Source organism: Haliaeetus albicilla, chromosome 2 (assembly GCF_947461875.1).
Source record: "Haliaeetus albicilla chromosome 2, bHalAlb1.1, whole genome shotgun sequence".
In the NCBI taxonomy this organism is placed as follows: domain Eukaryota; kingdom Metazoa; phylum Chordata; class Aves; order Accipitriformes; family Accipitridae; genus Haliaeetus; species Haliaeetus albicilla.
In genome coordinates this window covers 58,186,728-58,212,003 of record NC_091484.1, presented here as the reverse complement: position 1 = coordinate 58,212,003, position 25,276 = coordinate 58,186,728, and the positions used below count along the sequence as shown (strand labels likewise).

The following is a 25,276-nucleotide window of genomic DNA, read 5'->3' as shown; positions in this document are numbered from 1 at the left end:
GAAAAATTATTTATTACTTTTCAAAATAAGTCATTACCAACTTTGCCACTGAGAAAATTATAAATTGAAGGGCAGTCTTCAGCGCAAAAGTGTTCTTAACTGTTCAAAATGGGAAGAAAAGTGAGCTATGCTTTATATTAAGATACAACAGACTAAGAATTCCTGACAACACATACACAGAATTTGTGTTGCAGTCCTTTGTTTACGCACTAACCCTTCCCCGCCCCCCGAAAGCTACATACTTTTCAAACAGTTTTGAGTTGATCTTTTTCCAAGAGCTGGAAGAACTGGAGCCCTGTCTTCTTCAGTGGGATAAACATTAAGAAACGTATTTGTAGTTGAAAGGTATCACAAGTATAAGGCTACTAAAGACTTTAGTTCCAAGAAACATATACAGTGTTATACTGCTGTAAGAAGATAATCTAGGGTGGGTGTGGAGGGTACTTATTCAAATATGAGAAAAAGCCCCTTCATAGTATGCTGTTCCCCAGACAAAGCTTTTATCACTCAAAGTAAAACAGACGTCAGCAGCAGGTAGGAAACAAACCGTATTACGCAATCACAAATCAGACGTGCAAAACGAATTTTCAACTGCCTATGTGTTATTTCACCTTCGGCTTGGGCACATCAACATTAAGCACGGTTTTTGTCGAGTAAAAGCCAGACATTTCCTCTCCATCTAGTCTGGCCTTGGAACAAGCAAGGTAAGGATGAAACCTGATCGCAGCACGTCAAGTTTCACTTGAAAGCGAAAAAGAAAGCTCCCACAGGAATTCACTTTAAAGCACTGAATACAAAACGCTTTGACAATTTTCTCGTGCCCGTCTGCGAAGCAACTGTAGACGGTGCTTTTGCACTTTTCATCCTTTCAGCAACGCTCCAGCACAAGCATTTCTCGCTACTTGTTTTGCTATGCTGCAACGTTACTTCTGCTAAGCAGGCCCGCTCGTCTCCCACAAGCGCCCCGGCGCTCGCCCCCCTCGCTCGCAGCCCCAGGAAGCCAGGCAGGGCGCGCAGCAGCCCCCGCCGCCCCCGCGCTGTCACCGAACAGGCCGCAGCCACCGCTGCCGAGGGGCGCCCCCGGCCAGGCCGCTCCCCGCCGCGCCGTGACCGCCGGCCCACCCGGGCCGCCGCCGCCGCTGCCCCCGGCTCCCCGCCACACGCGAGGCCGGCCGGGCGCCAGCGAGCCCAGCAGCAGAGGGCTGAGGGGGCTGGGGGCGGGGGGGAGCGGGGTCGGAGGGAGGGCCGGCCGCGGGGTTACCTCAGGGGGAGGCCGGGGCGGAGGGCCGGGCCGGGCCGGGGCGCCGCGGGAGCCACTCACCCACATCCTGGTCGAAGGGGTTGGTGGCGAAGAGCGGCATCGCGGGGCGCGGGGGCGCGGCGCGGCCACCCCTCCCCTCCCGGCAGCGCGGCGGCGGAGCGAGAAACCTTCGGCGGCGGCGGCGGCGGCGGCGGCTCCTCCTCCTCCTCCCGCCCGGGGTACCTCCGCCGCCGCCTCCTCCCAGGGCCGGGGAGCCAGCCCCCCGCGCGCAGCATGCTGGGAAACGGGGGCCGGCCCCGCCGCCGCCTGACGGCTGGCGGCCCCGCGGCCCGGTCCCGGCTCCAGCATCCGGCCCGGCCCGCCCCGCCCCGCCCCGCCCCGCGGCGGCGGTGCAGGGCCCGGGGCCCGGCGGGCGGGAAGGCCCCGCAGGCGCTTTCCGCGGGCGCCCGCGGCCCGAGCTGTGCCCGGCCCCGGCCGGGCTCGGCAGGTGGGTGGGCGGGCGCCCCGCCTGCCCTGCCCTGCCCTGCCCTCGCTTGCCGCCCGGCTGCCGGAGGGACCGGCGCTGCCCCTGCTGCCCTGCGGGCCAGCCTTGCGTGCCCCGCCGCCCCCGGCCAGGCAGCTTAGGGCCGGTAGGGCGGCTCAGAGCGGGAGTTTATTTTATTTAGTTCTGCTGAGCTCTTTCGTGCCTCCCGAGTTAGGAGGTGAGTCGGTTTCGTGCCCAGACACGCTCGCTCCCTATAGAAAATTTTCAGAGCTTCCCTATACATCCGGCCGACTGAGCCTTTTTATTGTTAATGCCGTCATGCTTCTGAAGTAGGTGGCCTGACAGCGAAGGTGCAGGATGGTGCTTATGATGGTGTCTTTCACAGCATGGCATGGGAGGCTGACCACTTCTCCACGCTTAGATCCTGTTGAGATCCGTAGCTGTCAGTTGTTCACAGGAGCCTGAATGTGCCATGACCTTTGCACAGTTGTATCTTGCTGCTTCACTTTGTACACGTACCTTGCTGGCTTCAGTGGGATGTATCCCATGATAACGATTTGACTCATAGGATATGACACGTTCTGCCTGTTCCTGCTGTCACATAAAACTCAACTCATTATCCTCAAGGACTTATAGTAGTGTTTAATTACTCTGAACTGGCTGGATCGCAAATTAAGCAAAAAAGGGCACATGCACACACGTGAAGGAAGAGTCGCAGACATCTAAAAGAGCAACGCAGGCACATCACAAGAGTGCTAACAAGAAATAAAAAAGATACTACCGCTGTTTGCAGTGCAGAAACACTAGATGCAATCAATAGCACTAATCATGCTCAATAATGAATGTGATTGCATGCATTAGGCAGAGTTCTGACACATCAAATGAAAACCACACACCAAGCCTCTTCCCACAGGGATTTACAGTCACTAGGTATTTCCTTATTTCACTAAATTTTTTTCCAGGATCTTGAGTTCTGCTTCTTTCCCTATCCACAACAACTGTTTTCAGCAGCTGATGCAGGTCAGCATTGATCTACTACTCAGGACTGTCTACTTTTAAGGAATTGCGTGTTTTCTTTGGATTCTGCCTCAGTTCAATGACATCTGCTAGATATTCTCAGAGGATGCTTTACCTCCTCACCATTCATCATCCCCCATTACGTTCACAAAAGACATATGGTAGATGTTCTCAGAGCCTGTTTTATCCCCTCCTTTTTAATCCCTTCCCTCTGATGGGTTTTGAAATGAATTGTAGAATCCTTTCAAAACCGGCAGAGCTTTTATGCAGTAGTCCTGCAGTAAGAGCAAACACAAGAGATGTGGGGAACTGGGGTTTTAGACTGTCTTCAGCCTGAAAGGATTCCAACCCAACTTTACTTCCCAGGCAACAACCTACTCATCATTTTGAAAAAGGTAGTCTACTTGTCTTGATGGGAGTGAGTCAAAGATACTCAGGGAGCATCTTAAAGCACTGTAGTCATGGCTCATGTTTTGTTTCTGTAAAAATTATTTGTTGAACATGGTGTGAAGTACACAAGTCCTTGGAATACTCTGTATTATATTGTATCTCCCTCTTTTCCCCGTCCCATGGCTCTAGCATTCTTCCATGGCACAGCAATGGGTGGTAGTTAGAGCACTGTTCCTTGAAGTGGGGTTTGCCCTTTCAGACACAGATGGCTACAGAAACCAGCTTTTCCACCTTATGTGTGAGTAGTATAATGAGTATGCTATTAAAAAAAGGTGTGTTAAGGTTCCTTTGTTGGATGTAGTTCAAAATGTTTGTCTTATTTCCTACTGCATTTTAAATGGGACTTGTGCTGCCTAAGTTAGCTATCTAAAAGTAAGGAATCTAGTTCAAAGGTACAGTCTCAAATCGCATCTAATTTCAGGGTAAGTACAGCTGATGATACTCTGCACTCCCTGTGCCCACAACTATGTGCTACCACCACATTTCTCATATTAGATTTGGAAGTTGATCCAATTCATTTGTGGCTGCACAATGAGCTGATTCAGCGAAAACTACATCACTGCAGAAAGTTCCCTGCTGGATCATGTCACTCATCTGACTCACCTTGCAGTTAGATCCCAGGCAAGTGAAGAGGTGGGAAGGCACAGCTGGGGACTGTACTTCACCAGACTGGGTCAAGAAAAACAGGCATGTCCAGGGGATTATTCATCTGTTCTATTTCAGACCTCGTTCTGAAGATGGCCTCGGCAACAGTCTGACTCTATTGATTTTGTAGAGGAGCTTATCTACCCAACAGTTCTCTGACTTAGGACTTGCCTCCAGACAGCTTTATAGCAAGTTTTGAGTAGGGTGGTTTTTAACAATATGTGCTACTTTTGTCCAAAGTAAACAATCTCAGATGATTAGTACAGACACTTTTTTCTTTGCACACTTCATTTTTTATATAGTACTGTTTGTTTTTCAGATACTTCTAAACATACTTCTAAATTTGCTTAAGTAACTGCTTAATTTTGTTGTTTCTTTATATAGTTTTTTTATTTATTTTTAAAATTATGATGAGGGTTTATCCATACCAAGGTTAGTTCTGGATTCTGATGATCTACAATGATCCATTTCGCTATAGTCTTCTGGTAAGAAAGGGTACTTAGGAAGAGCAACTTATAAATGACAATCTGCTAGGGAAGTTCTAATATTTTTTACAATCACTCAACTGACACACATCTGCATTAGACAAGCTTATTTCTTAGAGGAAGACAAGAACACTATGGCCATGCATGAGAACTCCACTGCAGTTCCAGTTTACTGGAGGAGTATTAGTTCCAGTTTACTGGAGGAGTATTATATTAGTTTGCTAGCGGCTGCACTGTAAAGATAAGGTGTATAACTTCAGGAAAAAGTCAGGCCAGCACACTTTTAGGAAGGAGACAGATGTGATGATCAACAGTTGTCTAAGGGATTGGTCACACTGACCTCTATTTTAACTACATTTTCATTATAGTTGACTGTGTACGTTGCTTTCAGAACTGGAAGCTGGGCAGAAAAGAAACTCAAAGGAAAAGAGGAAGGTTCAGAACAGAGAAAGTGCCAGCAGTCCATTTAATCACAGCTTTTGTCTTTGACAGGGCAAGTACAAGATGTTTTGGATGGCATACAAAGATGCTGTAATGCATAACAATGCAATGATATGACTAAGACAAAATTTATCCCACTCACAGGCCACATGTAAATGTTCTAAGTACTGGACTACAGTGATTTACTTCCCATCTATAATCTTACTGTACATGTCCTAATATTTTGCAAGTGTCCAAGTTGCATGGCTTACTTATGGTATTCTTATCTATTTCCTTATGTAAAGAGAATGTATGAAACATACCAATACAGTAAGTCTGGTGTCCTCTGTTACACAAGGAGTCATGCTAAAATTATTTCATTGTCTTTTTGGCCTTAATATTATGAAGTATGCAAGTAGGATTATGTGAAGCATATACCTGGAGTTCCCTTAAATCTATGTAACATTAGAACTAGGCAAGTATTCAAATAATAAACTTTATAGAACAATTCATTTTGCCCTGACCACGTTAAAAATTATAATGTGCCACATTCTAGTTAATATATGCACATAGAGATGCCAGAAACAAGGGTTTGTATCTTCCTCAATCTTTCTGTATTCAAAGCAGTACTTGCAAACTAATTCACATGAAGTAATATTTCATATGTTTACACTGCAGTTTTGTTAAATGATTTTGGATAACAAGTTCACCAAAGTGAAACACAAAAATGTGTTTATACTATTTGCTTTAGTAAGCTTCTAGTGATGTATTGTGATGTACCTGTAAGAAGCAGATAATCTGGAAGCTGCTGGCTGCTGGGACCTCTGGGTGCCTGGGCTTCCCCGGGGATGCTGGCAGGAGCATCACTCTGTGCCAGCTTCCTGACACTGCCGCAGGGAACCACTTGTTCTAGTGCTTTTTTTGGCACGAACACCTGTTCTCAGTGTGGCCAAACTGACTACACCCAATATGGTCACTTTTTCTTGCTGATAACTCAGACCAGTTTTCAACCAGTGATGAGGTTAAAATTAATCTTTTCGTTCTCCAACACTCTCCTAAGAAGGAAAAGAGAAATACTTCCACTGACCATAACAGGAGTTAGATTGGAACACTACCCCCTTGATAAAGAGCCCTTTTTAACTCAAGTCCTTGAAATAAAACTAAGTAACAAGCAAACATTGTGTGTGCTCTGAAACTAATAATGGAAGCAGTCTCCTCTATAGAGATTGTAGTGCTTAGGCAAGCAAGCTACCATTGAAATATATTGAAAATCAGAAGGTATTTTTAATATTATTGAAGTGTGTTTTGTGAAACCCTGTGAAAAATCTGCCCGATATCTGTTGGCAAGGTAGCAAAGGTTCTTTATTTAAGAAAAATATTACATTTATATTATCACATGGTATAGGGAAGGGAATTTAAGAATATCTTACTTATGCTAGCTGTTAATTTTCAACATGTACTTTACTTTGCTCATGTGAACAGTACCATTGAAGTTAAAGGTACTGATTTTTTACTGAGCATTTTATATGTATATCTATATAATTAGAACATTAGAGTGGATTTGGCTTCCTGACACAGCCAGTCTGCGTAGTGTGCAAAGGTGCCAACTGCACAGATTAACAGTCTGTGGGACTGGTCTATACATAAATCTATCCAAGCCTTGAGCAATGCAACAAAATGTCAGGATAGTTAAACAGTGGTACAGTCCACAATATCCCATAAAGAAAATAATTATTGTACAGAGTCCAATTAGTCTGTTATAGCAAAAAGTACACTGAGTTTGGATAAACTAAACTCAGATAAGCAGGGTAGTCATCTCCCTTTAAGATGTGTGTGTGTCCTTCAACACTGCAGTTTGGGTTATAGTTTTGCTTCTGCAGAGGATTAAATGGAACAATACACAAGGTCATCACAAACCGGTCCTTTTCAGAACACAAAATAAATATACCAGTGCTTTTCAGGAATATAGAATCAAGTTTTCACACAAAGACTTCTAAATATTCACAACAGAATTTTCATGTTTTTATAACAGAAATATAAACTTCCGCTTCAGCCTGTGTTCATGACACCTGTTTTCCTTCGCTGACTACTGAACTGTACAGTCAGAGGCTTAATATGAATCATTTATTTTGCAGTAGCAGTGCAAAACTCCAACTGCTTCAGATGTGCCAAATAGACATCTTCTAGTTCTTTCCACAAGACTTACGTAATCCATTCTACACCATGTCTTTTGAAAGCATCTTCTGTCCTATTCCTAGAGTAGTAAATAGAATAATAGATATACATGCCCAGATGAAAGCACAAAAAGTGCATAGACACTGTGTTGTTCAATTTAGACACAGCTAAATTCTGTTTACTTGCATTTATCCTTGAATACATCACTGATTACTACATACTATAAACCTAAAATAGTGTGCAAGTACTTTATAGAAGTCTGTTGTCTAAACATTTTGCTCTTGCAAAGTGTGTTGGGAGCATTAAGTGAAGACAGGGCAGAAGGACAAGCAGAATTTAAGTTGTTAATTTTTTTAACAGATTCTCCTTCCTTAGGATTTTAAGTTATCATCTGGCATTTAACTATTCTGAAGTATAAAGCTGATCTCATGATTCTGCAAGGCTCATAATAAGTAATTCTTGCAGCATTTCATAGTAGATGACCTTCCCCTGTGATAGTGTAGCTGATAAGTCATTATATTATTTTCAGAGCACTACAACTTTTCATATCATACAAATGTTCCCACATTGGATAGCTTAATTTTGTAACAAAAAAAATCATTATAGAACACTGCATGAGAAAAATAATTCTTGTAAAAGCCTCACCTTGTATTTCTGGAAATAGGAAATAAAACCCATTCGGCTTTATAAGGTATTGAATATCTACTTGTGCCATAGGAACCTAGAAAATAAATACACATAGATGATATCAATCATGAAGAAGGCCAGGAAAACCACTCATTTTTGTAGTAACAGTATACCACTGCTGATGGTTTGGAACTAGAGTGAATAAAGGAGAACCGCCTATGAAGCTTGAGAACGAATATGAAATATAATGATGTGCTCACCTACAATACAAAAGATCTTGATCTGACTGTCTTAAAATTTATTAGGAAGGTTGATTTCAGACCGTACTTGAACAACAGCAAAGTTGAGCTAAATTGATAAAGCAGTCATAATTGATTTTAAAAGCTGATTTAGATAATGCAATTAATGTATAATTAATTACTAATTAATGTAAAATGTATAATTCAGTTCCATTGACTACACTTCTGTATGTAGACAAAATCTGTCTTATGAATAATTTTGGGATTTGGGGGGTCAAAAGGTGCTAGCCAGAGTTGAAATATTAGATGAAATAATTTTGCCACTCTAAAAGTACAGTATTTCTAATTAAGCACAGATACTGTACTTAATGCTTTGAAAATAGCTGACATTTTATCAAATTTAAGTAAAGGATCTTACAGTGATTCAGAAAATACCGACTAGTAAACCACAAATATACACATGGTAAATTGACAGAAATCATGATTAAAAGAATAACAATAGAAAACTTATGAAAAGGAAATTACGTTTCAACTAATTTATTGCAATTCCTGGAACATGTAATTACAAAAACAGATTAAAAAAATTAACAAAACAAACACATTTTGAAAACGCTGCTGAAAAATTGTCACACAGGAACTATCAAGGGTATGAAGTAGTTATAGATTAAGGAACAAAATATCTCCATAGATCAAAACATGGGAAACAGAAACAAAGAGCAAGTTTTCTTTAGTATGGCAAAAAGAAATCAGTGGGGTGTTTATGAAAGTTCTGCAATAAGTTTTGTGCTTAATACATTCATAAATGGTCAGGAAATACAGACAAGTGTGGAATGGCGAAACTTGAAAATGACACAAAATGTTTAGTTTATTCAAATCCAAAAAGGATTATGAAGATATTCAGAAATTTCTCTTCAATTGAGTGAATGGGTAGTGTGATAGCCAGAGGAATTGTATGCTCATAAATGAACCCCACAGTATTAGAGCAAAAACATTGAGCTACTGTCCTGGTTTGGGCTGGGATAGAGTTGGTTTTCTTCTTAGTAGCTGGTACAGTGTTAAGGTTTGGGTTCAGAATGAGAAGAATGTTGATAACACACTGATGTTTTCAGTTGTTGCTAAGTAGTGTTTAGACTGAGTCAAGGATTTTTCAGCTTCTCATGCCCAGCCAGCAAGAATGCTGGAGGGGCACAAGAAGTTGGGAGGGGACACAGCCAGGGCACCTGACCCAAACTGGCCAAAGGGATATTCCATACCATGTGATGTCATGCCCGGTATATAAACTGGGGGGAAGGAGGGGGGGGGATTGCTGCTCAGGAACTGACTGGGCATCGGTCGGTGAGTGGCAAGCAATTGCATTATGCATCACTTGTTTTGTATATTCCAATCCTTTTATTATTATTATTGACATTTTATTATTGTTATTATTATCATTATTATTTTCTTCCTTTCTGTCCTATTAAACTGTTCTTATCTCAACCCACAAGTTTTACCTTTTTTCTTCTGATTCTCTCCCCCATCCCACTGGGTGGGGGGGGAGTAAGTGAGCAGCTGCGTGGTGCTTAGTTGCTGGCTGGGGTTAAACCACAACAGCTACTTACCCTCACTAATAAGTTCTTAATTGACTAAATCAACTGAAGACAAACCTGGTCATCATTACAGCTAATTTGTGCATCCAAAATCAGTAAGTTTGAGCAAATAAATAGTGGGAAGTAAAGTAATACAGAATTCTAATGAGAATATATCAAAGATTGTTTATCAAATTTCAAAAAAATCTGTGCAAAAAGCATGGAAAACATCCAAGGAGGGATTTAAAAATGGAAAATGTTTACTTCAGAACGCAAACAGGATTTGTTCCATTAAATCTGCTCTGGAAAAATCTCAAGAGAGAAATGGCAAAGGATAGGTAGATTAAAAAGTCACCACCAATATTATGAATTGGGATCAGGTCATGCCTTCCTCCATGTATCATAATTTAAAATTAGAAAGTCTTCATCAGTTAATGAAGTCATAAGTTGGCAAATTCAAATGAGACAAAAAAACACTTTACCCATAGTATGTGCTTAATTTGTGATACCTATTTCAACACTGCATTGACAAAGCCAAGAAGCTAGAACGGTTTGAAGAGAGAAGTGAAATTTGAGTGGAAAAAAAGGTGTAAGAAAGATAGCAGGAATACCCAGAATTAAAACAGTAAACACAGAAAATATTTTGGAAAGCTACAGAGTTTAAACCACCTTATAACTGTCACACTGAGATGAAATTTAGGTTCAGATTATCCCATATTTGTCCACTGCATAATTTCCTGCACTTTCCTCTGAAGCCCAAGGTTGGCAAGAACTTCTGAATCAGGTCATTCAATCCTGTGTGTAAATTCTTTTGTCTAGATTTTTTAACTATTTGATTCCCCAAGTGGGTTATATTTATGACTACTTGAACATGAAAAGCATCTGTGTATATATAATATCATTAGTTACTAGAATCTTACGAGCATACACATGGTGCTGTTTTGCCAACTACTCATTTTGCATGCGTATGTTATACATTTGCTGTTGCCAGTGGGTGTGTATTTTGAGGCTGAAAGCTGAACACCTGCTTGTGTGCTTTGGCGAGGAGAGGGAGAGAGACCGAGTTCTTGTGTGGCACGTCTACTTACCTTTTACCTGAAGGCCTGTGAACTGAGATGATCTAGGTGTTTTCAACATGGAGATGACCTACCCCATCCTACAGGAGGTAGACTTGGACTCTTGAAATCTTTTTGGACTGAAAAAGTAGCTTTTCAAAGACACATCCTGACCCACTTTTGGAATTCTTCTGTCTGTATATGCCTGTGTTGGAGGTGTTTGGGCCGAATGGCCGTGGTCACCATGTTTAGCTGTGGAAACGAGGAGCCTGAGGCTACATGGACACTGCCCAAAGTAGTGAACAGCATCCGCAGGCTAGCATAGACTGAGCCAGGTGTCAGGATGGCGGGTGCAGCCTGCACCTTTGAAGGGCCACGTCACACCAGTATAGCTCGGGCTGAGGCTGCCTCCCCTTCCAGAGCTAGTCCCAGCAACACTCCCTGCGCTGGCTTCGCTTCCCCCCGCGTGTGCGCAGGGAGCAGACTTACACGACAACACGCATATTCAAACGTCGTCCTTCGGTCTGCCAGCTGGGCTCTCCGCAGGCCCTAGGAAGAAATTTCCCCCCTTCTCAGGTGCGGGCCTTGGTCTTCCCTGCGTATCGAGGGTGGTGTTCATGGAGGCCTGCCGGGCTGGCAGGCGTCCTCTCCCGAGGTCACCCCGGCAGGTGGCTGTCGGGCCTCTGAGGCGGGGGTCTGGGCATGTTCCCACCCCTGGGTCTCTGACCAGACTCCCAGCTGTTCAACCCCGGACGCACATTTCTGTGTTTTCCAGAACCGTGCTGTTTTCTGTCACTTCCGTTGGGGCGGGCGACGCTCCCGAGGGTCACCGGCGGGGCTGGAGGCGCGGTGCCGACCCACCAGGGGCTTCCTCCCGCGGGAGGGGACGGCGGCCTGACGCCCGGGGGCCGCCTGTGAGGGCTGGGGCCCTGCCCGCCCGGGGGCCGCCTGTGAGGGCTGGGGCCCTGCCCGCCCGGGCACCCCCGTCAGGGCCGCCGCCAGGCTTCGCCCGCCCCGCCCCGCCCGGGGGCCGCGGCCCTGCCCGCCCCCGGAGGGTCCGGCGTGCCCCGGCGAGCCCCTGCGAGGTGGGAGGAGCGCGCAGCGCCGTGTGAGCAGCTGGCGGCGGGCGGCGGCCCTCGAGGAAGACAGATGGGGTGAGGGACAGCGCGAGGTCCGGCTGTCAGCGCGGCCTCAGCCCCGCCGCGGAGGGAGCCCCTCCTCCCCGCGGGTGTGCGCCTCTCGCTCCCTGGCCGGGGGGAACCATGGCGTCCAGCGAGGAGGACGGGGGCGGCAACGGCGCGGTGGAGGAGAAGGAGAACGGCAGGAAGAGGAGGCTGGGCGCCCTGGCCACGGCCTGGCTCATCTTCTACAACGTCGCCATGACCGCGGGGTAAGCGGGCGCGGGCGTGCCGTGGGCCGGCAGCGCGGCGCCTCAGCGGGGCGGCAGGGCGGAGCGGCGGCGGCCGGGGGCAGCGCGGCCGAGGCGAGGCGGGGTCCCGGGGACCCGGCGGGCGGGCGCAGCCGCGGGGCAGCCGGGGGCGAGAGCCGGGGGCGCCGGGGAGCCGCCGGGAGCGGGGCTAGCCCTTGCCTGCCGGGCATTGCCTAATACGGTGCAGCGCTGCCAGCCGCCGGCGCGTCACCCCGAGCCCGCCGCAGAGGTTAAGTATAGCCGGCAGAGGAATGCCGGGCGGGGGTGCCGCGCCGGCCGCGTCCCTCGGCACAGCCGCCGCCGCCGCCCCTCCGCCGCCGCCCGCCTCCGGGCCGGCCCCCGCGCCTCGCCGGGAGGGGGCTGCCGGCCGGCCGCGGGGAGGAGGAAGCGCCCCTCGGTGCCGCCGGCCGTGCCGGGGCGGCGGCCGCGGGCGCCGAGGGGGTTCGGCCGGGCCGTCCCGGGCGGCCGTTCCCGCCTGCGGCCGTCGCTGGGAGCTCACGCCCCGCGTTACCGTGTGGGGTAGCTCGTTCAGGTCCGTGAGCCCTGGATCTAAGCGAGCAGAGCTCGCCCCGGCTCCCTGCGAGGCAGAAATTTCCGAAGCCAGCGGGCATTTAGTGATGAGCAGGGGGAGAGAGCTGTAGTAACCCAAGGGGCTCGACGGAGCTAGTGCTCCGTACTGCGACGCTTTGCTTTGAGGAAAGTGGGTATTTATTTTGAATAACAGATCATAAGAGCACTCCGGCTTACGTTGTTAGTGCTTGAAGCACATATTTTCACTTCTCCAAAACTCGTCCTGTTCACTAACTCTTGGGGGGGGGGGGGGGGAATATATTAATTTCCACGTGCTTAAAAAAAACCCTGACAACGAACAATTTTATAACTTCTAGGCTGACATTCATTATAAGAATAATTTTACCTTGGTTACTAGTGGGTGAACTCTGCCATTTGAACCCCGTAGAGCAAAACTGATACGCTGTAGCTGAAGCAGGAGTTCAAGCACTGATGCGGAAAGCCAGGAATACGATCCTAACGGCTTTCTTCTCACTAGCATCTGTGGATCTTGAACACGTATTCAAGTCTGTTCATATATTGCAGCAGCACCTTTTGAAAAGTGCTCTTACTCGTAAATTTTTTCTAGCTGGCAGGTTAATGTTACCTCATAGAATTCCCAGCCTTGTGCTCCATGTGTGAATTTGCTAATGAACGCTGACTCTTGCCACTAACTTTTATACGTCCGTAGAAGATTATCGAACTGTGTTAGTTTTGACGTTAGGTGCTGATTCAGTATCTCCAACTTCCTTCTCTCCCATCTTCCATTAATACCAAAAGGGATTAAGATGTGCAAAATTGCATATTTTGCGTGGAAACAGAGAAATAAGAGATAGGAACAAATTCTTATAATCTTCTATGGATACAATTTAAGAAAAAAATAAACATTTGAAATAGAACAATACTTAACAGGGGCACTACCCAGGACAAATAAGTAACAAGAACAGTGTATTTGTCCAGACGGTGCAATATAGCAAAGCGTTTCTGGAGTTTTAACAAACTAATACATAATTGCATGTTAACAACCATTCTAATAAAAAATTGCAGCTTATCTTTCTTTCTAACAAAGGTTTAAGGGACTAAAATGGCAGGTCAGTACCCAATCTTACTGAAGGTTCCAACTGGAAATGCTACCTTTATTATGGAAAGTGTTTTCAATTTCCTGGTGATTTGCAATATTCAGTACAAGGGCTTTCTTGAGATCCAAAATCAAAGCCACTGACAACTAAATAAATCGACCTACAGAAATTGATGTCCAAATAAAAATTTATTTAAGAAAAACATATTTGCAGTCTTTGCTTCTGAGTGTAGTCCGCGATCACTTCTCTCTGCAACCTTTTTGTTACAGAATGAGGTGCAGAAAATGCCTTGTTAGATTAGATGTGTCATGACTTCTCAGGCTAGGGCTAGGACAGACCCGTTGCTGTCACCGTTCGTGCTGCCAGCTGGATGTAATCTCACTGTCACCTTCCTCTTGTCAAACACTTCACTATAAAACAGGACAGCTTTGCTGTGAAGGACTACCAGTGATATTCCAGTAATTCCTCGTTTCCACAGTGGTGGGAGACAACCTGAAATTAATGCACTCAGACTTAAAATCCATTATAAAATCTGAGTAACACTCATGGGGGCAAATTTTGGAGCTCTGGCAGATCGGATTCATGGGCTTAAGGTAGAAGCGATCAAGGAGGGGAATCATTCCTCCCATGTGGGGAAGCCTGACTATGTGAGTTTGAAATGCTGTCATGAAGTGCTGGAATGGGCCACGCCAAGTGACTGCGTAGCAGTAGCCACCCTGTGTAAGGGTTGTTAAGGGACTGATACTGAAGTACATGCCATCCGAGGTGAACAGAGGGTTGTCATGATCCATGCGACTCTCATGGCATTACAGCAGAACGGGTCTGACCAAAGATCAGTATTTCCTGATATCCCGTTTCCAATGTTAGCCAATACCTTATGCTTAGGGAAGAGTGTAGGAAGAGGAGATGTGTTAAATATTTATCCAAGTTTATATAAATATTTCTGCAAATTTTTATATGCTCTCTGAATCTGCCTCCGAGTATTTCTCAGACCCCTCTGTTTTGTCACTTGGGCCCTTCCTTAGCCAGAGCTCATGTCGCTGTACAGCATGCTTGCTATGGCTTTATGTAAAATGAAAGGCCTGAGTAATTGTTCCCAATATCATCAGGCAAGAAATTAAGCTAAAGTTACTGTAATTTTTGTATTTTTATTTTTAAGTCTCAAAATAGCCATCCATAGCTCTGATTACGCCTATAAGCCTATATTAAAGAATTTTTGTACTTTCTTAGTCTTTGTGGACTGAAACCTGAAGTTTCAAGGCATCTCGATAGCATGATATTTGTAAGAATGTGGTATAGCTCTGCATTAAGGATGGAACATATAGTACACTATTGCGAAAATCTTAGTTATATAAACATGGATTAATTATGTGGAAGGAATTGCGCATGCCTTGAGTGTGGTATAGCTCTGCATTAAGGATGGAACATATAGTACACTATTGCGAAAATCTTATTTATATAAACATGGATTAATTATGTGGAAGGAATTGCGCATGCCTTGAGTTATTGTACTGGGTCTGGGCTGGGTGGTGGGGATCAATGCACAGTTTAGAAGTTTATTTTTTTTAGTCTCAATTTCCATTTGAGATCCCAATTTAATTTTTATATAAAATCCCAGTTTGATTAAAAGATACTGTTACTTTCTTTTACATTGGAAGGGTTATCAGTTGGTATCATTGTTCAGTTTCCTTAAAAAATATGAAAAAATTAGCCAACAACATCAAATGTGCTAGTTAAATATACCTACCTCTGGAAGTCAGGAGCATAGAGCACCCATCTGTCAGCACTTTGGAATCTGATTTTCAAAGATCACTTCTCAACACTTTTGCAAACTGAATCGTAATGGTAACTTCAGTTGGACAATTACAAACAGAAGTATTCAGATCATTAGTCAGTTCCGAAAATTATGAGTTGAGGGGCCATGACAAATATAAAAACGATGTGCGTAGGTTCCAGTCCTTTACTTGTATAAACCTGCAACCCGAAATGGTGGCTTCTGTGCCAAGTTCATCATGTGTTCTCAAATAACAGTAATTCACAGTAAAGATGCATGAGGATTTAATAGTAAAAATATGTAGTCACTGCTAGTGAAAAGTCTGATGGACCTGTGGTTGTGGGGGGTCCCCTCAATTCAAGTCAATGCTCAGAAGATAAACAAGTCATTATCCTTTTCCAAGTAAAGAGATAAAAGAGTGTAATGTTTACATAACATTATATAATATCGATGTCTAAGGATATTTTTAATAATCTCCTAAGGACACTGACATGTGAAGAAGCAAAGATATTCTGTGAAGAAAATATTCTACTAAATTATTTACAGTGGATGGATATTTTTAGAATCCTAATTTGAAATGTATCCATTCTCTTTCTTTTGTAGGTGGCTGGTATTAGGTATTGCCATGGTGCGGTTTTATATACAGAAAGGAACACATAGAGGCTTATTCAGAAGCGTTCAAAAGACGCTTAAATTTTTCCAGACATTTGCTTTGCTTGAGGTAAATTTTAAACATTAGTTTGCTTTACTGGACACTGCATATCATAGGCAAAACACATTATTAACCTGAATTTAATACCAAAATATTATATTAGTAAAGTCCTTTTAACTTTATTATTTAATGAAGGTTTTTTGAGGCGGCAAGGTGATTAGTTGAAAAAAAAAAGGCACATTTTTTCAAACTTAATTCTAATATTTCTTTAAATCAAATACTGCCTGGGAACTGCTTTGAGTTGAGAGTCTTTAACTCAAAAGGCAAAATCTCTGAAGGCATTCCAGCCAGCAGATCAACCCTCTAGCATAGTAGATACCTCATCTCCATCTCCGAAGATTATAGCTTCCCTCTTACTCCTTATACTGGACTCATTATCCTTCTGTGCCTTTCCTCTTTCTGCTTATTTCCAGACTGCATTCACATGCCCCATATAATCTGTTACAACAGGGTCTGTGCAAGTTGTGCAAAGTATTCTTTAAATAATATGACTTTTGCCAACTATGCACTAGTGGTCTCAGTTTATGGTACATCTATGGCATGAAACTGTTCAGTGTATTCAGCACTTACAGTTCTTTCCCAGGCACAACAAAGAATGCCTATATACATTTTAACTTTTTTTCTCAATCTGCCTACAACATCTACAACAGTTCAAGCAACTATTAAAATCATGTGGCCAGCTGTGTATAGGCTTTTATGCTATTAAACTTTCACAATAAGTAATTCTACTCAAATCTGTCAAAATAATGAAAAGCACTACATTTGCTAAACATTACTGACCAGAAAATACAATAAATCTGAAGCTTCATAGCTGTCATTGGCAAAATTATAATAAAGTTGTTAATCCATAATGAATACAGAACATTTTAAACTTGCTATGCGTTTAGCATCCCTTATATGACTCTCTCCACACTGTCCTGTAAAATTTTTCTTTGAATAAGATAATGGAAGGGAAGCTTACTAGTTGCAAAAATAAATGCTTTGTAAGTATCTAAACATGTAATATATGCAATTAATTAGGAAAATAAATCTCTTTCATATGTTGGCACAGATCAGATACTGAGCCATCACAGCATTGGTTGCCAGGGCTCTGATGTGTATTTCTTTTAAATACTGTTGGAGACAAAAAACCAGTTCTCCTTCAGAATTAAGCCTAGGTTTATATTAATATCAAAAGGCCATGTTTATAGTGTAGATAGTACCATACTGTACATCAGTAACCTCCAACTTATTTTTATTTACAGGTAGTCCACTGTGCAGTTGGTGAGTTCTTTGTTTTAGTTTCTCCTGTAACTAATTAAAACATGAATTGTGGAACAGAGATAACATGTTTCTCTTTTTAAGGAATAGTTCGCACATCTGTGCTTGTGACTGGGGTCCAAGTGAGTTCAAGAATCTTCATGGTGTGGTTCATTGCACATAGTATAAAACAGGTATGTGCGTGAGCAAGTTGTGTTTTGATTGTTTTTAAGGAGAAGCTATTAATACAGTTCTCATTTCAAAAGGAAGGCCAATTTAAAAATTAATTACATTCCTACAGAGGATACTTACATGCTTGAGTGTGATCTTGGAAGTTGGGGTTATGGGATGGAATTTATGTGCTTCTACCCAGGAGACTGAGTCTAGGTCTTAGCTGTGAATCAGCACTGTCTTCAGCATCGTGCCGGCTGTGGTCTGCCTAAGTGAGATCAATGACTACTGCTATTATTTACGGGCAAATCTACCACAGTGTTACCAGTTCCCTTTCAAAAACTTAAATTAGCACTTACTGAATTAATCTAAATGAAAATATGTCTTAAATTGATTTTACCTAGATAAATATGGTTGTGATTCTGCAATTTATTTTAGGAACCTTCTCAAGATTTTAATGTTATGGTAATATTGATATTTGATGGCATGCATACAGCATTTTTTTCATTAAAAATAATATCAAGTCATCCAGCATGCCACAGTGACACTTAAGGTCCTGTATAAATGACAATAGTTTATTTGCCTGGCTGTAGGTGGTTGTCGAGTGATTTGTTAGAAGAATGAAACAAGCAGACTGCTTACAGCTTGTAGACAGGACATTCAGTTCAGTTTCTGAGCTCTGCTTTCTGTGAAGGGCATGTAAGAATTAAATGATGGATTTTGAGTCTGTGCTCCTGAATTTCTTTAAACATAAAAAGCTGAGCCATTAAACTGTCTCACCAGCAGATGGCATATGCCCTTCTGCTGATGGGGTATCATAGTACCTGCCTCAGTTGTCAAATCCCTTTGTTTCGGTTCAGAGAGGAATCGTTTTCTACGCTTCATCTTTTCCTTAACTGTCGCTTTTCTTAGCGTGGAATAGGCTTTTCATAGCTTTTTTTTTTTTCTTGTAAGCTAAGTGTTTTAATTTTTTCCTTAAGGGAAAATGTGTCAAAGATTAACAAGTTTTTTATTTTGAATATTTACATGAATGCTGGAAAATAGCACTGCATGTTGCCATTTTGTTATTATCTGCAGTGGATTAAATCTTTAGCATATCTGGTAATTTCTTTTGTTTCCTCTATCTTCAGTACAGTAGGTCAAGCTGTGTCCAATAAAAAAATACATCTGAATGTATGTCTGATTGTATTTCGCGCTGTTATTGCTTAGCAGGCATGAATGTTCAGGGTGACTTTAGGTACTGAGAGGCATGTTAGTGATAATAGCCAGACCCAGATCTCTACTTGACTGGAGATTTGCAAGGCAACAGATAGGAATTCTCTGCATACTTACTTAAAGCTCTTCTGCTTGGATTTAGCACTGTGACATGAATCCAAGTTTGGGTTATCAATGTTTGTCTCTTGTTGCATGAGGCGAAGAACAGCCTAATTCTGTCTTTACCTTTGCTTTTTTGTTTGGATGTCTTTGCAATTCAGTTGTTGCTATTTGTGAGTTTGGCAGTATTTTTATATCTCCTTTTCTTCTGTGATGTTGGTGAGATCCTTTCACTAAAAGTGCACCTTCTTTGACACATTGAGGGTGCAATTTTATGAGATGACAAGCACTTATAATTCTTCTTGACTTTTGACAGAGCTGTGGATTTTCAGCATCTTTGAGATGTATTAAGCTTTATCACCGTGTTGCATTTTATTTTAAAAAATTGTTTCCTTTTTTTGTAATTTTAACAAAACTTGTGTTACTTTATTTTATTTCACAGACATCCCTGGAGCTTTTCAGCCTTCAGGCATGGAAGTGTATTACAAAATTCCTCCCCTTTTAAAGAAAAGAAAATTACTTGGGTGTAATTCTTCTCAGAAGGTAGTGTTTGTAATAGATCCCCATGTGCCTTCTTTGTATTTGGGGACTTTTGTTTATTTGTTCACTTAGAGTAAAAAAGAACCAATGTTTTGAAACAGCAGAGAGATGTGCTACCTACCGATGAGGCAGTTTAATGACTCAGAACTTAAAACTTAAATGGGATTGAGTGAGTTTACCCAAAGCTCCTGCTCTACCAAACACTCTTAATTTAGTGATCCATCTGTGTTCCAGCTCCTTAACTATCTTACAGCTCCCTGAAGCCTGCCAAATTTGATCTTCTGCAGCCAAGTTCCAGTTAGTAGATTATACTAAGCAATTCCTTTTGACTAAAGTTTCATGAAGACGTGCATTATATGGTGAGGAAGAAGCAAGATAAAAAGTAAGAGGAAGTCTAGGAGACAGAGTAGTGAAAGCAGAATGGGTAAAAACTGTTTATGAAAGGAACATATCTTCTGTAGCATTGTTTTCTCCTTGCTGTTTTGAGAAGTAAGAAAATAAACAAGTAAATCAACCACGAATAAAAGGAGGGAGACGGTTAGATAGCATAGTGAAATGCAGGTAGAGAATAAAAAGGAGGAATAAGCTTAATTACAGGGGTTTATATTTTTATATTTGCATAATGGATAAAGATTGCTGAGTTTGCAAAATGTCTATGTTAGTAAATACATATGATAAAGAACTGTACACGGTAATGGTTTCAGCATATCACTTTTATGCCAAAATTTTCTTTCTTTACAAGATATTAGTTCTGTTCCGTATATCTTAAACAGAAGTCTATTGCAGTTTGCACAGAAAAGAAGCTTAAAGATGAAGAAAGTTTTGGTTCTTTATACTTCTGCAGATCCAGAATGAGGAGAGCGTTATTCTTTTTCTGGTCGTATGGACTGTGACAGAGATTACTCGATATTCCTTCTACACATTCAACCTGCTCAACCATTTGCCATACTTCATTAAATGGGCCAGGTGGACATGTCTTGCACTTCAGTTTCTCATGGTTCTGTGCATGTTAGTTTCACGCATGCTGAGCTAACACACAGGAGAGCAGATGTTTGAGCTTTGGTTATGTGTCAGCAGAGTGCAAGTCGGTTGCTTTCTGTACTTGGGATCATTGTTACTTGGTTTAAAATGTTAAAAATATTTTAGCTGAGATTTTGGGGTGTGATTTGTTCTTTGCTTTCTGTCTCTCACGGTTTGAACTCTGCTTTCATTTACTTTAATTTTTTTTCCCTTTATCTTTGGAGTCATCTTTTAACTTACAGTGTGACTCCTTAAGATGCTTTTGAATACAATGTCCAAAATTAAGCACCTGTGCTCATCTTTGTGGATTTCAGGTCTTTGAAAATGTGGGAGTTGTTGTCACTCAATCTGTATGCATATCATTACTTTATGAGAAGTTCTGCTTTATCAGAGCTTTTGTAAGGTTATATCCATGTAGTGAAGCTAAATACTGACTTAGTTTAGTGCACATGAAAAGTGTGTTCCATATCAAAACTGCTTTGATTTTGAAGCATACTTAAGGTTGGCCACTAGGTCACATATATTACAGAGACTGTATGTTTATCAGGAGACTTAACTGGAAGAGTAATAGTCTCTGTAGCCATAATTTGAAAAATAAATGTAAGAGACAGACTTACACTGTTAGAAGGAAAATATCTAACCTACATTCACTGCAGACGACTTATTTAAAACAGTGTGTTTATTTTCCTTTATTTTTGTTTTATAGATAATGCAGTTCTGATGCTTCTAATGCACTTTTTTGATATGTCTGATGTTTATGTCCATTCTTATAATACATTATATTTTTGCTAATACCTAAGGTGGTAGGCTTGGTTATGTTTAAGCACTAAATGGCAAACTTAAAAGTAATCAGGTCTGGTTTCATTAATAATTTTTTATGCAGGCTTCCGAAAGAGAAATGCATTCAGAAAGTACTACATTGACAGATACACTTTTTGCCACCAAGTCAGCTTATCTTGAATAACAGAATTTTTGTTTCCTTATAATAGACAATAGGGAAAACCGAAATTCTCACAGCAGAGACATGGTGAAATATACTATAAACAAAACATTTGAAGATGTATTATCTTTACATAGAGTCAAAAATATCCCATCAAGATTTATGGATAATCAAACAGCACAACTGGGCATAAATTCAGTACCCCAACGGAGCTGGAAATTTCTCATCTTCAGCTTATAATTGTAAAAGATTTGTCTGTCTGTTGTTAATGGAATAGGTATGTTCTAAATTTTAGTTCAGAGTTTTTACTTTGGGGTCCTTTTTTCACTGCATAGAGACAAACTGTGTATAGGTCATGGCATTGGTTCCTTCTTGTACCTCCCCTAACCTGTTCTCTGACCTGTGAGTCCTCTAAGCCCATTTGTTCCTAGGAAGAAACCCTTCTTGTTTGGTTGCTGCTGTTTTGGATCTCATCTCTTTTTGTCGTGGAGTGCACATTGCCCCTTTCTCTCTGTGCAACGGCTCTCATTGCTGTTCCCTGCATGAACTCAAGAGCTGTTCCTTAGGAAAAATTGCATCTCCAAGGGGCACTATGCGTAAGGACAGCACAAACCCTATTGATGACATTTTTCATTTTATCACCACCTATGTGGCCTACGGCATTCAAACAACATTTTCTTTAAACTGAATGCCTTCACCTTTTATTTGAGCATCTTCTTCCCATTTTAAAATGGATCTGATAAATTTCTGGCACTCTCATTTTCTTTTATTTTTTTATTTCCATTAGTGATAAATGTAATATTATTTGGATTTCCCACGTGGCAGTGGGTAAAACAGGCTTCTGATGTTTCTCAATGTCTTCATTATCTTCAAAGAGATTATAATACATAGAGTTGACCCAGTGTGCGTGCACTGTTACAAAGATATGTAGGATCATCTGAATTTGGGATCCAGTCCTGGTCTGAATCCTGATGGTGACAACAGGAGCAAGACCAGTAAATTTAAAAAAAAGTCATAATTGGAGACTACAAATTTGCAGATTTTATTACTCTTTAGTGTTAGAAAGTCATACAAACTTTCTGATACTTCACTGTTTTTAAATAAAAGGACTGAGGAATGCATTCTCTGTAAACCTAAGCAATGCTATCCAAAGTCACTGAAACTGGTATTCTGTGCCAAGTCAGGATGTGGTCCTCGATTTTGGTGCAGGAACTACTGGAATACATTGCTGTGCCACTAATAATAGCAAGAGGAAATTTTAAATTCATGGGGTGTTTCTCACAAGGGTTTTTTTTTTAATGCAGATACAACTTTTTTATCATTTTGTATCCTGCTGGAGTTGCAGGTGAACTGCTAACCATATATGCTGCTTTACCTTATGTGAAGAAAACAGGAATGTTTTCACTGAGACTTCCCAACAAATATAATGTCTCCTTTGACTACTATTACTTCCTTATTATTGTCATGTTCTCCTATGTGCCATGTAAGTATTACTTATCTGTAGTAACGCAAACAACATAATAATCAATTATCAGCAATGCTGGAAACACTGCCTCTAGTTAAATTTGCTGAACACTTTCTACTATAAAAGCCTACTTTCTGTTGTTCCAAGCTTTGCTGTGCTTTAGTTGGTTAGACTGAGATTTTCCATGCTGTTATCTGCCTCAGAACATAAGCTGTCTTAAAAAATTTAAGTGAAAATGCTAAAAACATTTCTAAGACTTGGACAAAGTAAAAAAACTTTTTGCTTATGCATAGAAATGTCTGTAACTGTGTCGCTGAGAATTTCTAGTGCCTCTGCCGCTTTGAAGCAATGGCTTAAAAATTGTCCTGCAAGTTGTGCCAGAGATTTGCCTTGTTTTTATTGCTATTAATATCCATTTACGTGTTGCATCTGAAAGTCACTATTTGAGCATGCTTGGGAAAAACGTAAAGCAATATTCGCTGAGATTTCATTTTCACAGAAATCTAGCCCTCAAACCTTTCTGAACATACTTCAGTCCCTGGTTTAATCAGATCGTCCTTGTACTTCTGGATACCAGAAGGCACAGAACAATTGGCTAACCGGAGCTAAGATTAGAGAGACTACCTGTCTTTCACTTCGAGTGTTATTCCCACTGGTACCTGAGCAGTGTAGACAAGGAGAAAGCAACCTGATTCAGATATAGCACCATGAATGGAGCTAGACCAAACTAGGCAAATAGAGTATTTTAGATAATCTGGACAATGAGGTTAAAAACAAGGCAAGAGATTAGGAATAGGCGTGGAGAAGCAGGAAAATTGGAAGTTAAAAGGGTCTGTGATCTGCATCCATAAAAGGTATTTGTTTAAGAAGTTGACCTTAAACATGGATTTCCACAGTATGCACATTCACTGTGAATTTTTTTTGTCACAAGAAATCATGAAGGCCAATGAGAGAGCTCAATGTGAGTAAAAAATGTCCTAAGCTATCATAACTTACTAACAGTTTTACAATTGTTTATATAACTTAATGCTTCAGGGATAAATCTGATTTTCTATCCATTAAATATAAGGATCAAATGTATCAGCAGGACAGTAATATAATAGATTACAGAGTACCAGGAGAGAGGGAGCTTCTCACTTCAGACTTGAACAAGTAGGGTACATTTGTATCCTCCTCAAAGTCTTAATTCAAACATGCTGACCTTAGCATAGATTTGAAGACTTCAGGCACTGCCAGAAAGTGATTAATTCCTGTTTATACAAAGAAAGTGTTGGAGGGAAGTTCCTTGAACAGGGGGTATACATTCAGGGGGCCTTGTCTGACTTTTGGGCAATTACTTTGCAATTCACTGCAATGTTCATGACTTGCTGTTATTTACCTTAACCAACTGCGGTGTTATGTGCCATAATTTTTCCTCAGTTCATCATTCTGCAAAATTGTATTTTTCTGTTATGTGATCTGTTTAATTTTTTCATCTAATTTGCTTTCTTTTATGCTTTGATCAAGTATTTCCACAACTCTACTTCCACATGCTGCGGCAGAGAAGAAGGGTGCTTCATGGAGAAGTGATTGTAGAAAAGGACGATTGAATCAAGCCGTGTAACTATGGTGCTTTTACTGGAAAAAGAGGGTAAAAAAGCAAAACTTCCTGTGATTTTTCTGAGTCCCAAGTTTTAAAACATGGAACAAGAATAAACAACTGTGCATAAAATAGCATGGACTGTATTATTTTTACAATTAATATATCTTCAGACTTACCTTTTCATCCTTGGTTTGACTTGGATTTTTAATTGTTCATTTCTTCAGACAAATTATTTTCTTATTTTCAGTAGGTTGACAAATAGCTTTAAGAATTGGAGTAGTTGGCTACTGTGCTTTCTGTTCTGAAAGTTCTGTTATGACCTGTAGTCATCATCAAGAACAGAAGGAGAGTTGATAAGTTGTACTAAAAGTGAGTCTTCTGGAAAATAGAGCATAAATTAACTAATGATGTTTTTCATAGACTGGATGGCTTAAATGTTATTTAAGCTTTATATTAAATAATACCTTTCCAGTTATAAGAACTATTAGCATGTTGTTCAACATTCTTTGAATTACAGGATCACACAGTAGAATTCCAGAAAGACTTATGAAAGGAGCTGAATTCTTGATTGTCAGTGCAAATTTAGATCTCTCTGTATTTTCATTTGTAGTTTTAAAGATATATAGAATAATAGATACAATATCAGCTGGTTAAAAATTTGTGCTGAGGAGTAGACTTGATGTGCCTACCTTTCTCTGATCAGTGGCTGGAATAGGACTCGTTTGCAGAGGAAGACTGATTGTCAGTATGTTTCCTATTCTACATTTAATTATGTATGCAGAAAAATTATAGTATTGCATTTAAAAACTGTAGCTATGGTGAGACATTTAACTTCCTATAAATAGCTAAGTGGGATAATATATATTTGAAGTAGCATCTTAAAATACAAATTGTGCTTTGAATCATCCCATTGTGCAATTTTAATTACTCCCTCCCCATTAATTGTTTATACTGTGTTGACCTAATTCTATTTAATGTCTTCAATAATCTGCAAGAGGGATCTACATTATATTAATAAAAGTTACAGATGACATTGCAC

The 25,276-nt window shown here is 41.4% G+C and overlaps 2 protein-coding genes and 1 long non-coding RNA gene across 6 annotated transcripts in view; 1 reads left to right on the top strand and 2 right to left on the bottom strand.

Moving 5' to 3' along the window:
• STAM (signal transducing adaptor molecule) overlaps positions 1 to 1,506 on the bottom strand; it is a 39,666-nt gene extending 38,160 nt beyond the window's left edge. The window contains exon 1 of one of the 3 annotated variants that reach the window (XM_069776246.1): positions 1,322 to 1,506. In XM_069776246.1, coding sequence (XP_069632347.1) covers positions 1,322 to 1,361 — 40 coding nt within the window. In that variant the 5' untranslated portion in view covers positions 1,362 to 1,506. Of the gene's footprint in view, positions 1 to 611; positions 972 to 1,261 lie in introns of those variants that run through there. The other 2 variants (XM_069776265.1, XM_069776273.1) reach the window with 2 other exon arrangements.
• A 4,604-nt stretch (positions 1,507 to 6,110) lies between these two features.
• Positions 6,111 to 11,211, bottom strand: LOC138683796 (uncharacterized). Its single transcript, XR_011323239.1, has 3 exons — positions 10,913 to 11,211; positions 7,583 to 7,658; positions 6,111 to 7,016 (listed from the first exon to the last, which is right to left on the bottom strand). It is a non-coding gene; the product is annotated as an uncharacterized lncRNA (long non-coding RNA).
• Positions 11,212 to 11,545: 334 nt separating this feature from the next.
• On the top strand, positions 11,546 to 25,276 carry HACD1 (3-hydroxyacyl-CoA dehydratase 1). 2 transcript variants are annotated; one of them, XM_069776230.1, is made up of 7 exons: positions 11,546 to 11,813; positions 15,858 to 15,975; positions 17,211 to 17,229; positions 17,317 to 17,399; positions 20,075 to 20,196; positions 22,495 to 22,673; positions 24,162 to 25,276. In XM_069776230.1, the coding sequence occupies exons 1-7, from the start codon at positions 11,686 to 11,688 to the stop codon at positions 24,242 to 24,244; spliced, it is 732 nt and encodes a 243-aa protein (XP_069632331.1). In that variant the 5' UTR covers positions 11,546 to 11,685; the 3' UTR covers positions 24,245 to 25,276. The 2 variants fall into 2 exon arrangements, with proteins under 2 accessions (XP_069632331.1, XP_069632321.1); XM_069776220.1 differs by having other exon boundaries at positions 17,311 to 17,399.

Excerpts from the sequence above, each read along its gene's own strand:
- HACD1 (XM_069776220.1), top strand. The coding sequence starts at position 11,686 with ATGGCGTCCAGCGAGGAGGACGGGGGCGGCAACGGCGCGGTGGAGGAG. Across the intron at positions 17,400-20,074 it reads TTGCACATAGTATAAAACAG|ATCCAGAATGAGGAGAGCGT; the intron begins GTATGTGCGTGA and ends ATACTTCTGCAG. Across the intron at positions 20,197-22,494 it reads TACTTCATTAAATGGGCCAG|ATACAACTTTTTTATCATTT; the intron begins GTGGACATGTCT and ends TTTTTAATGCAG.